The 13832-nt window shown below is 38.7% G+C and overlaps 1 protein-coding gene across 1 annotated transcript in view; it reads left to right on the forward strand.

Annotated features, from left to right (window-relative positions):
• Positions 1–13832, forward strand: part of LOC140198620 (tomoregulin-2-like) — a 103628-nt gene that overhangs the window by 72167 nt on the left and 17629 nt on the right. Inside the window, exon 5 of the mRNA XM_072259619.1 lies at positions 7876–7972. Coding sequence (XP_072115720.1) covers positions 7876–7972 — 97 coding nt within the window. The remainder of the gene's footprint in view (positions 1–7875; positions 7973–13832) is intronic.

The following is a 13832-nucleotide window of genomic DNA, read 5'->3' on the forward strand; positions in this document are numbered from 1 at the left end:
CATGGATGGTAGAGTTCCTTGATGATAGATGCTGCTTTCTTGTAACACTCCTCGTAGATGTGCTCAATAGAAAAAAGAACTTTTCCTCGGATGGACTGGGCTGTACCCGCCACTGTTGATATTTGTATGCAGGAAAATAGATTTCTCATTTAGTGTAGCCAGAAGCTCAAAACCAAGGTGATCGCTGGGTTGTGAGATAGTTCTTTTTCCTGTTAAAAATATTAAACATCTGATTTGGGGAATGGGTGGTTGGGAGTAGATTTATGCACATCAAATAGATAGCTTATAAATAGTGGAACTTGGGAAATTTCAATATGCCCTGGGCAGTGTTTGCAAGCAAACAAAGATATTTTTCACTTGAGGTTGAAGAATTTACGAAACAAGTAAGAATAAAATAAAGACAAATTTGACTTGAATTTTGATCTAGGTTCGTACATAGAGCAAAGCTTGTAAACATTGAATACAAGGTAAGTTTACACTTGCAATCAGGCTGCAGTTTTCAAGATATTTCCTAAGTCACAGAAATGTAAACTCACAGGAGTGGAGAAGATGGGGAAAAAGTTCAAAATAAGTTTATTATCAAGTTACATACGGTATATGTCAGCATATACTACCCTGAGATTCACATTCATGCAGACATTCACAGTACAATGAAGATATACAATAGAATCATTGAAAAACTGCACACAAAGACTGAAAAACAACCAACGTGCAAAAGACAAACTGGGCAAAGACAAAGGTGACAATAATTATAATAAAAATAAATGAGTAAATAAATAATACTGAGAATGAGCTGTCCAGTCATAGAAAAGTACAGCACAGAAACAGGCCCTTCAGCCCATCTAGCCTGTGCCAAACCATTTACACTGCCTACTCCCATTGATCCTGAAAGTGAAAATGCAGTTATTTAACTTTATTTGCATTAGCAGTAAAAAGGAGTGAACAAAATTATAACCAGACGAATAACAGTTGCACAATTGTTAGCTAAGAAATCTAATACTTACTAAGTCTTTAACAAAACTTACAAAACTGCCTTTGTAAGGACCATAATAATGTATGAAGGCAAGCAAACAAGCACAATGGTGTCCATTAGCTTGCCACAGATAACTTGGACATCACTTCAGGAAATTGGTGCTTAGCCCATGGATAATCTATTGCACATTAAAATTATTGTTCAACAAGTATTGTGTTAGACACAGAACCTGCCTGAAAACATCCCTGGCCAGGGGTTGCTGCCCCTTATGAAATGACTCCTTGCTATGGCCCTTTCTTAGATTTGCCCCACCATATCCGAAGCCTCTGCTGCCCTCTCCAAACTCACCATCACTACATTCTAGACTTGGTTTTTACTCTCCTATTACACCCTGTCATAACTACCACTCAATCATGACACTAACCATCTTGCAACAGCCATTTGTGATGCCTTCTCCCCTCATGTCACAATTGATCCCATAATGCCCGTGGCCTGGTGGGAAATTGTGCAGTCGTGCCTTCTTACAGAAAATGGAGGTTCAGCCATTTGAGCGCCAGTCATTTGGCATAACTTTCTGAGCACAGAACTATTTCTATCCTGTTAGTATTTGGGAGTAGGATTGAGGCTCACATGAGGCATATAATTCTTTTGTGGTTTGGCAAGGCCGGTGCATGCATGACACTTATTTGACTGCAGCGTCTAGCGCAAAGTCACGCTTTCAAAATAAGGAACTGAGATAGGAAGTTTCTTTGTCCAGGTTCTGTCAAATGTGTGCAAGATACAAATTGATGGATTTTTGGATACAGTTGGCCCTCTGTATAAGCAGGTTCCGCATCCACGGATTCAACCATCAGGATCAGAAAAAAACCCAGAAGTTCTCTCTCTTTCTTATTCCCTAAACTAGTGGTCACCAACCTTTTTAAGCCCAAGATCCCCTACCTCGACCTTAGTGAAAGGCAAGATCTACCTACTAAATCGTTTGGAGAAAAAAATAGCTCAGATTGTACTGCCAATTTGTGGCCTCTTATTTGGGCTAATTGTATTTGAATTACACAAAATACTTCTGTCAAACTTTCAAATTAATTCAAACAAGAAAACACTGTAACTAGCATATCTCTTTAAGAATATTACAATACTTCACACCTTTAATTCTAAGTTTCATTATTTAATTTTATTTCAACACAAAAAATAAATTAATAAAAATTGACTGTTGCACTCAGTGTGATGACTGGGGCTGAATACTTCCCTGAAATTTGGCTCATAACTACAGACAACCAGTCTGAGACAGTCTGTGAGGTGTCTGTCAGTAAGACAGCTCCTGTACTTAGATTTAATAATTTTTCATCTGTGAAAATGCAATTTCACATAGATAAGTTGACCCAAAGTAGGCACTGACTTTTAGTGCTATAAAACCAACGCGCACACCGCGCATTGCTGGGGCCCCGTCAGTATTAATTGCCACCAGTTTATGAATGGGGTTGTCATTTTCACGGACATATTTTTTAAACTCATTGTAAATATCCTTACCTCTCATTCTCTCCTTTAATTGCAAAAGAGTGAGGAAGTCCTCCTTTGTTGTAAAATCCTGGAAGGCCATTTTGACAAATACAACAAGCTGAGCTGTTTGCATTACATCCAGGGATTCATCGAATTGTAGTGAAAAATATCCACGTCCTGTGACAGTGACTCTACCCTCCTTGTCACTGTTGCAGGGCCAAGCGGTATATTATGTATTGCGGTTGTGATGTCGTTTTTGTTTTTAAAGTCATTAAAAACAGTCTCTGCGGCAATGGCGATTGCTTCCTTGAATAAGTCACCATCTGTAAAAGGCTTCTTGTGTTTAGCCAAAGGTGACTTACATGAAATGATGTTTCAATAGCAGCCTTATTTTGAGCAGCATGTTTTGTGAAAAATGATTGCTGGGCCTTCAACCCTGATTTCAGCTCCTCAACTTTCCAGGCATGAATTGCACTCTTTGGGGGGGTAGGTGTCTTTAAATTCCTGGTGGTTGGTGTTGCGGTGCCGCTCCAGATTCCCTCTTTTCGTCAGTGCTTGTGTTTGGTGGCACAACATACATGCACACTTGTCTTTCACCAAGGTAAATAGAAATTCCTCTTCCCATTCTGGATGGAATTTGTACGTTTTCACCTTCTTTCGTGGAGCCTCCGCCATGCTATCAGGATATCATGAGCGAGTGCCTGTATATTGATGTTTGCGACAGTCTGTACCCTTATCCAGTGGTCCCCAGCCTCCAGGCCGCAAAGAATGCAGCGGTACAGCAGTGGCCGGAACGCACCCAGCACAGCTTTAAAAAAAAACGAAATAAACAAGCTAATTAATTAGGTGCCACCTGGCACATAAATGTTGGCCCAGCTCAGAGGCGACGCAATCAACAATTACCATTATCCTAATTAGTATTACTTATTTTAATAATGCTCACATTACAACAGTATTTGTGTATTTTGATTTTTTTCGGGATCTACTGGGAAAGTCTCAAAGATCGGCCAGTCGATCGCAATCGACTGGTTGGCGACCCCTACTCTAAACAATATAGTGTAACAGCTATTTACATAGCAATTCCATTATACAGGGTTCCCCGCTATCCGAAAGTAGAGCGTTCCCATGAAACCTTTCGTAAGCCGAAATGGCGTAAAGCGAAGAAGCAATTACCATTAATTTATATGGGGAAAAACTTCTGAGTGTTCCCAGACCCAAAAAATAACCTACCTAATCATACCAAATAACACTTAAAACCTAAAATAACACTAGCATATAGTAAAAGCAGCAATGACATGATAAATACATAGCCTATATAAAATAGAAATAATGTATGTACAGTGTAGTTTCATTTACTAGAATCTGGAAGACAACAAGCACACTGGAAGGTTCACGCATTTTTCTATCATACAGTTCTTAATAATCTGGATAATAAACAAGATTGAGTGTTCAGGCTGTTTTACTTTTTCTTCCCCCTTCTTTGTGCTTTTTTTGTAGTTTGAGCTGATCAGATATATTGTCATAATTGTGCTTCTCCATCACATAGAACATAGAATAGTACAGCATAGTACAGGCCCTTTGGCCTACAATGTTGTGCCGATCCTTAAACCCTTCCTCCCATATAACCCCCCACCTTAAATTCCTCCATATACACAAATAAATAAAACTTGGTATCAGTACCAGTCGTGTGTTAAAAAATGCAAACTAAAGTACTCAGTCACTCCTAGTGCTCTATCCCCTCCACTTCATGCATTTATCTGCTCATCCTTTCAAAGATATAGTGGTATGCTACCTTAACTATTCCCTGTGGCAATAATGCCATGCTGTGACAACTTACCTTTAAAGAAATTTCTCCTAAATGCTTTACTTACTCTCTTACTAATTCCCCAACCAATAAAAAATAGCATTTCTCGATTCACTGTTAAATTCCATCATAAATATCACTTTACAAAAGAAGACCTTTATCGTGTTAACCTTTATTCCTTGGGAAATAATTTCAAAAGAGTATATTTCTCTTCATGATTATAGTTTTCCCAAGCTTGTTGTCATTCTATTGGGTTCACTTTCTATTTTCAATATTATGCAAATAAAATGGATTTTTTAATGTAATGAATTATTTTTCTTGGTCAATTAACTTAACTCTGGAAGTTTGAGAGTTTCCTGGCTTGAATCACTCTGTGCTACTAACATATCTTTCATGTCAGATGTACAAATGCTGCACTTCAACATGCCCTGTGGCTTTGGAACATTGCAAAGGAAGCAAGACTATGTTGATCTGGCAGCATTTGATTTTGTGCATTTCTGAGTCAATTTGAATTACTCCCATGGTTCCAGGATGGGACACATGACAGACTCCAACCATTGGACGACGGAGAACTTCCTCTGCATTGCACTGACTGCGCACCCCACCTCCCCTTGTCCACCCAGTCTCTGAGCACAGTCTTCTTCCACAACATCCCCATTCCAGCTTGCCACATCCTTGGAAGTTTACACTGGTGTAAGCCTGTTCTTAGGCAAATGATCAAAAGGGCCATTGTGCCCTCCTCTTAACACTTTGGCAGAAGTGACTTTGACTTGTCTAAAGTATTTTTTAAAAAGGATCATCACAAACTAATGACGTCATAGAATGGCATAGTTGAAAGCTATTTGGCTCATCCTGTTCACTATGAGGACAGCTCACTAGTCTTTTCTCTGTAATTGTGCACGGATTTTTTTCCTTGCCATATATTTATCCATTTCGATCTTGGAGGACACAATGCAACCTGCCTACAGATGTAGACAATATATTCCAGATTCAACCATGCACTGCATTAAAAGAAGTTTTTTTCTCACGTTACTATTAATTCTTTTCCTTGTTAAACCTCAACCCCTCAATCTACTATCAATTCTGCCCCAACCCCTCAGTAATATATCTACTTCTATCAGATCTCTATTCAGCCTTCTCTTCTCCAAAGGAATCACTCCCAGCCTCTCCATTCTATGCTTAAAATACAGTACTCATCTTAGGAACTATTCTTGTAAATCTCCTCTGGACTCTCTCCAACAACTCTGAGATGAGCCAGTCTGAAGTGAACACAATACTCCAGCTGATGCCGCACCAGTGGTTTATATCAGTCTTCGTGGCTTCCCTGCTTTAATATTCTGTGTCTATATTGATTTCAGACCAGAATAGTGTATGCTTTGTTAAGTGCTATCTCAACCTGCCTTGTCACGTTCAGTGATTTCTGCACACATCTTCCCAGGTCCCACATTTTCTACACCCTTCTACCTTGTCCCTTGAAGTTAATTCAGAACATAGCCCTGGGTATCAAAGAATAGGAGCATCCAATCAACCTTGGCCCCGCTGCAGATAAAGTGAAAGTGATGTCATAATACATGATATATTCACACAGTAATAGCATGCGTTGGAACAGTTTGGATCAACAATGTGTCATCCCAGGTGCAGTTAAATGCTTAAAGTCCGAACACCCTTTATGAATTTGATAATTACAAATTAAATCTTGGTTTTATGTCATCTTACTGTGCATATTTTTGACAAAGAACAGAATTTTGGGTGGAACAATCTGCTTAGTTTAAAAGACTTCCATTTTAAGATCTTTTTCACACAGTTTTAAATTACATATTCCTCCCTGACCCTTCAATTGCTGTAATATACTGCAGTGCGGTGCATTCATTCTGTCTCCAGGTAATTACTGTGACTGCTACTCAGCTATTTCTTATTCTTGTCAGAATATCCTTTGCTCACATATTTAAGAGTTTTCATTGCTGCAGAGAATTGTTGGAATATTTTGCAACTCCAAAAGCTGCTTTGTTTGAAATTATCTTCATTATTTAAAATGAAAATAATATGCAGGAAGAAAAGGTTTAAGGAGACTTTGAACTACACAGTCACGTTGTGTAGAAAGAAAACAAATACAATAGTTTCTGTGTATGTTCTGGCCAGGGAATAAGGTATGAATAACTATGAAACATTTATAGCTGTTAAGTGGATCAATGTTTCATCACTGACTTCTGAATCATGTCCAAAACAACTGATTAGAAATAACAGTTTTTTGGCCTGTATGTAGTTTTTTTTGGTGTTAAATGAGCCTCCTGAGTCATCCTGAACTATCTGTGAGAGTTACATAAAGAGTAAGAAATTCGAAAGCAAGTTCACAGAACATATTGTTGGGTTTCCACTGACATATTCCCTACTAGTATACTTACTGCTTAAATCCAGCTGTTTCAAATGCTCAAAGTTCAAAGTAAATTTATTATCAAACTGCATTATGTAGATTCATTTTCTTGCAGGCATTTATAGGAAAAAGAAAAGCAACAGAATTTATGAACTCTATTATGAAACAAAGATTGACAAACAACCAAAAGAAGACAAGCTGCAAATAAAAAGTAAAGTTTTTTAAAAGTTCTTGAAAGTGTGTTTGTAGGTCATAAAATCAGTTCAGAAAGGTGGTGAGTGAAGTTATCCACATTGTTTCAGGAACCTGATGGTTACATGGTAATAACCTACTGAACCTGGTACTGTGAGACCTAAGGCTTCTGGAGGATGCATAGCAGTGGTCACCCAAGGGGTGTGGTGAAACCTGGACAGGCCAGTGGAGATCATTGATCACAAGAAGTGTGCTCTTTCTGTAGGGTTGAGCACAAGGGTCACAGAGGCCTTCCTAAGTCTCACTGATGCAGGCAACTGCCCAACACCTATCTGCCTGCATGAGAGGACAAAAGGAATATTAAGTTTGGGTGCAGCTGTGCAGCTGTGAGCAGCAAACTGAGATGTGGCTGGAATAAGCATCAACAATCTGGAATGATCCTAAAGCAAGGAAGCTGAGTGATCATGACATTCACTTGCAAGGGTAAACCAATGGAAGTCAGAGATCTCAGAGACAACAATGAATGCAAAAGCTTGAGATTTTAAATAGCGGTTACAGAGGAAACGATGTGCGTAAAGCCTGGTTATTCTGTGAGTAAATAAGATTTGTCATTTTTGGACCAGTGAGATTCAAACTGTCACTGCATATGAATTTACATGATGCATTACCACTGATATCATTTGGAGTAGTTCAACATGGGAAAGATAATGTTAGGAAAAATAAAGTTCCTGTGGAAAATTGAAGAGATACGTCCTTAGTTGCTGCTAATTTGCACCATATTGTGTAAGAAACAATGGACTCTGGTTTAAGCCAATTTCCAACTACAGAGAAAAAACATAGCTTTTGTGTTTTGTTAATGGATTTATGAATTATAATTCCTTATTAAAATGAAGTGGCAATTTTTAAATCTCGAATCATTGATTCTGGTGCGTGCGTGTGCGTGTGTGAGAGAGAGAGAGAGAGAGAGAGAATGAATACAAATACAGTTTCCTTGGCAGCGTTGTGCATGATTTTTATTTCTGATTCATTCACTTGCAGGGAATGAAGGTTCTGGAGAAACTACTCTGAAGAAAACCTCTTCATGCGATATCTGCCAGTTTGGAGCAGAATGCGATGAAGATGCTGAAGATGTATGGTAAATGTTCCAGTGTTAAATTAAGAACAAATATTATTTTTCACTACTCTTCACTTAAATTTTATATTTAACTTCTGCACTGAAGCAATGCTTTAATTAGAGGCCCTTCCACATTTTTAGCATGTGGTCATCCCTAGCCAAGCCAGCCTTTTTTGTAAATGCTTTTCAGAAGGTGCTGGCAAGTTGTCTTCTTGGGACCAGGACAATCCTTCTGGTGAAGGTATTCTGACGATGCTTTTGGGTAGGGATTCAGAACCAGTGAAATATTTGAAAGTCAGGATGCTTTATGACCTAAAAGGAAACTTATAGCTTTCTGGTGATGTTCACAGCTTCTGAAGCCTTTGTTCTTCTCAAAGGTAGAGGGTACAGGATTGTGAGGTGCTGTAGGGGTAGCCTAGCTGAATTTACTTCAGAGAATTCTAAAGATGGTTCAGTAGTGATGTGGCAGAGGGAGGGAATTAATATGTGGAATCAGTGTCAGTCATGTGGGCTCTTCTGTAGTTGATGATGCTGAGCTTCTTAAACTTAGGTGTTTTCATCACTGGGTAGGTACAGTGTATTTGATAGCATTCTTGATTTATGCCTTGTAAACAATTAAAAGCTTCAGCGTATCAAGAGGTGGGTCAATCACCAAATGCTCAACCGCTGACCAAATATTGTAGCCATAGTAATAGTGTAATTTGTTTAGCAAGTCTCTGACCAATGCTACCCTTAAGAAGTTGTCAAGGGACTTGGCAGTAAGAGATTATTAGGCTCCAAGTGTAGGTGATGGTCATTAACTAATACATATTTGTCACAATTGTTACTTGACACTCATCAACACTTGCTGAAACTTGTCTGGGCCATGGTGTATCCAGCCAAGGCCCGCCTCATATTCTGAGGAGCTGCCAATTGATTTGAGTAGTATGCAGTTATTAGTAAACATCCTGATGCTGTTCTATTCTGGAAGGGAGACCTTTAATGAAGCAGCTGAAAATGGCTGGGCCTAGGAAACTGCCCTAGTGGAATTCTGCAGTGATGTCTAGAGCTGAGATGATTGACCCCCAACAACCACAACAATCTTCCTCTGTGAAAGGTACAACTCCAACTACTGGAATGTTGATGTCCATTATCTTCAATTAACCAAAATACTCAACATCAAGAACAGTCACTCTTGATACATTCTTGGTCTCCAGCTTTCTGGCCCATGTTTAAACCAGAGTTGTTCGGAGGTCTGGAGTCAAAAGATCCTGCTGAAGCTTAAACTTAAACTGAGCATCAGTGATTTTGTTATTTGGTGACTAAATGCCATGTGAAGCATGTCAGTAACACTTTCCATGATTTTTCTGATGACTGAGATATGATCGGTGCCTGTTAACTGGGATGGATGTGCCCTATATTTTATACTCGGAGCATACTGGAGCAATTTGCCACTTTGTTGGGTCAATGTCAATGCTATAACTGCACTGGAACAACTTGGTTGCTGCTGCAGCCTGTTCTGGGGTGCAGATCTTTGTGTTTGTCATGTTTTGTAATCCAGAAACTAATCGAAAAAAACACAGGAACCTTGAGATGCATGATGCTTCATTTTTACTTTAGAGAGGCACAGATTTATGACATGGTGGCGTAATGACGTCTGCCATTCACGTACTTTTACATATACACGTAATGAAATATGTAAACCAAAGAATGCGTAATCAAATAATATATTTACAATATTATGCAAATATTGCTTCAGTATTAAATACACAGCAGTATTATATGGTGTCTGGAGAACTTGCCTTTGCTTTCAGCTGCTGTTTTAGATAAAATTAGATGAAAATCGGTTTCAGTGATGGAGACTGAGGTGAATTAACCCCTGGTCATTTTTGGCCTTTGACACTCAAAATCTGGACTTCATTATCATTGGGGGTGGCTAAGTTCTTGGAACCATCTCCCCCAAATATCTTTTTTTTAAGTGTCAGCCTCTACTCTCAACTGGATATGACAGAAGTGCAGATCTTTGATTTGACCAGCAACACTAGATTGCAAATACTGGAGTCCAGGGCAACAAGCTATCTGCTAGAGGAACTGAATCTGCTCATTGGGTCGAGCAGCACCTGTTGGGTGTTGGGAAGGATTGGTGGGAGTCCTGATGCAAGATTTTGGCCCAAAATGTGGTCAGTTGCTTTTCCCCTCAACAAGTACAGCTGATCATCTTGAGTTCCACCAGATCTTTTTTATTTCATTGATTGCTGCCATTTGTTGTGAGATCATAGCTTTGCCTATTGCATGCTATGTTTGTTGTCTATATGTAAACCTGTGAAACCTCACCAGTTTGGCGACCTCATTTTTAGATGTGTAGTTTGCTGTCCTGACATGCCTTCTATTAAAAATTAATTATGGGAGCTTTTAACATCAGGGCCATGTAAATCCGGCCCAATCTATAGGTATTTTTCTCTTTATGTCCTTCCACCAAACCTGCTCAGCATTCATTTGTCAAATCAATATCATTGTGTCCACCAAGCTTTCCTCTTTCCCGCTGCTGATAACAAGATTGGCAGGCAGAAGGACTGTCAGGGGTGCAATATGAATACTCCTGTTCTTCCTCAAGACCAATAGGATGCATATCCTCTAACCCAAAGACCTGACAGGAAATTTGAAGTGCATAGAGTAATGCAGCACAGAAACAGGCCCTTCAGCCCAATCTTGTCCAACAATCAGCCATCCATTTGCACTAACCCTGGCACAAATCCCATTTATTATTCTCCCTACATTCTCAAGAGCGACTACTCCGCCCCCCTGCGGATTCTACCTCTCACCTGCATGCTAGGAACAATACTCAGTGGCCAACTAACATACCTGTCTGCGGAACTTTGGGATATGAGAGGAAGCTGACGATCACAGATAAAACATTCACCATCACTGGCAGAATGTGCAAGTTCCATACAGATAGGACCCAAGTCTCTGGCACTCACAGCATTCATAGTTTGCTGATTCTTCATTGGAGGTTTGAGTTAACACAAAAGTAAGTCATAAGCTGTATCCTAGTTCATTTAACCAAAGTTTGACAGAATAGCAGCAGGAAACGGAAATATAATTTTGGTATTTAAACATGCTCTTCTGAAATATTAGTGACCTAGCAGAGACTTCATCCTGCTTCTAGCCTGATATACACTTGACCAAACGGTATTTATCACAGAAATTTTGTTGTAAAGTTATTTTTGTTTAGAGTATCAACATCTATTGCCTTGATCAGTGATACATTGATCAAGAGTTAAATTATAGCATGTCCTCATAGCAAGCTGCTACCAATATGAGATTGTGTTCAATATGGAAACTGATTAATGAGTTTGCCCCAATCTTATTGAAAGTCTGAATAAAGCTAACTGATGTGTGCTTCCTACTGCTGGCTTGATATTATGTTCTAGTCAGAAAGATTACTGCTGTAGCTTTGTACAGTAAGGTCAAAGTGAACTGCAGCAGTTGGGAAAAAGAAAATAATATGTCTGCCTGCAATAAGATGCAGTTCATTATTGTAAAATGTTTTCAACATTATGGTTTTAAATCAGCATTTAATAATCCATTGAAAAAATAATTCCTTTCAGAAAAGATATTCATTTGAATGCAAAATTGCATAGTAAAACTAAATGCTACATCGTAGTCTTGTATAAAACCTGTATCACTATTGACATCCAGTATTTTATTTTGAAGTTTACCCACAAAGCACTTGAAACTGGTAATATGATTAGCTTAGCTGACCAAAAGGATATGCATTTGGAAACAACTTAATTTGGCTTGACTTGATCCAACCACTCTGTTACTATAAATAATCACTCCATGCATTGCACACACCAGTGCCTGTTCGACACAATTATGAAACTGATCAAGATTGCAGTGTTTACAAAGGCTTTTAGATCTATAGGATGGATAGTAAGTGTAGCCTGTGGAGATTAAATGTTGTAAATCTACAGCATCAATGAAAGTAATTTTATCTCCTCCCTCACCCTACTCATCAATCCTCCATTTTCCAGGGCAAATAGGATTAAATTATTCTCTATAAAGGGCAATTTGCTTCCATCCCATCCAACTTCAGTTTAAGTAGAAATCGCTTTCAAGCAGATGACTAATCCACCGTCAAAAAAAATTACACAAATTAGAGGGAAAGTCCTTCCATTTTAAAGTAATTCTTCTTATTAAAACCTGTTGTTTGGAATTCCAGAAATTGGGAAGCTGAAAATGAAGGGACATAAAGGGCAGGTAAATACCTTTGGACCAGAATCTGATACCTCTGAGTTTTCCATCCATAAATCCCACAATTTCCCTCCCGCATGCCTGTTATTTCTGCGACCAACATGCATAACAGCACCTTTTGTTCTGCATGAACGGTGATCTCATCAATGGGTGATGTTTTTAAAAGAAATAAAAGTACTTTGTTCTTCGAACTTGGGATTGAGTGGGCCTAAGCCATGTAATTTCATTCCTGAGAATGCTAATCAATTATTCCATCTCAGCACTTAGTTTCTGAATTACATAAATATTTTCCACATTACAATTTGTGGACCTCATAAAAATATGCTTAGTGTTGGTTACTGCGTTTATATTTAAGACCTCAAATTTGAAAACATACATCTGCACATTTTCCTTGATTGAATCATACCATTGGAACAAATGACCTCACTAGACCCATCTTCACTCAACAGTTTTCCTCCACTAGCAGTAATCATTTATTTGAATAGTAATTTGATAATGCAAATAACTTTGTACATCGATCTGATATCTATCATTACTGCATTAATGGACACGTTATTGGTGAAAATGAGGACACATATTTAATCATCTACATTTTACTGTGTTTTCATTTCTCATGTAGGAATGTTATTCTCTCCATTAAACTAACTGATACCTTGAGAAGTGGTTTAAATCTGATGAAATTCAAATTTCCTGAAGTATTATTTACTGCAATTTAATCATTGGAATACAGGTCAAAAGCATTTATCTGTATTTAAAAGATTATTTATACTGTTCCTGTCCCAATAAATGGAATAACCTTGGTTTTTATTTTCCAACGATATGTGCCGGAATATGGAAAGTTATTCCATTAGTCAGCCTACCTGAGTTTGCCTAAGTAAGTTTAGGTGAAATTTTGAAATGCATAAACCTTCTGGTTGAGAAGTTGCCTGATGGCAGTAAAGATATGTAAAAATGGTGGTGATTGGCAAGACTAGATAGTGGTAGGGAGAAGTTGAGTGGCAGAGGGTGCGGTGTTTGGGATGTCAAAGGCTGGGCCAACAGATGGAAGGTTGCAGTCAGCTGCTAGGAGTGACGGAGAAGTCAGCTTGATGACTGCTGTATAGACAGTGGCTTGCAAATTCATGGATGTGTGCCACACTAGAGAACAGTGAGGAGGGTTGGGTACAATCTTGAATTCAGAGGAAAGCAGTCTGGAGGTTGATGAAGGGGGGTTAGGAAGCAAGAGTTCATGCAGATATTGGCGTGAAGAAGTAATAGGTTAGTCAAGTCTTAGATAAAGATCAACCTAGGAAGGAACGAGGGGCAGTGCCCTTCCCATCAGTGACTAAGATTTGTTTTCTGCACAGCTCTTACAAAAGACATGTCCCAAATGCAAATTCCATAACCTGTCACCTGTCAGTAGGTCACGTTTATGTTGCAGAAGCATGCTTCACAAGTACTCTAAAGGCCCTTATCATGAATCGATCAAAGTCATAGTATTAACATCTAGACATCACAATATTGAATACCACTTCTCCAAGCAAATGAGCGACCAGCACTTTATGGAACAAAGAGTACAAAGAGAACAAAATTTGTTCCTTAACTGATATTTGTTTATTCAAATAGATTGACATATCACACAAATATATTGCAATGTGCAAACCCTTTT

This window comes from Mobula birostris, chromosome 6, assembly GCF_030028105.1.
Source record: "Mobula birostris isolate sMobBir1 chromosome 6, sMobBir1.hap1, whole genome shotgun sequence".
Taxonomy (NCBI): domain Eukaryota; kingdom Metazoa; phylum Chordata; class Chondrichthyes; order Myliobatiformes; family Myliobatidae; genus Mobula; species Mobula birostris.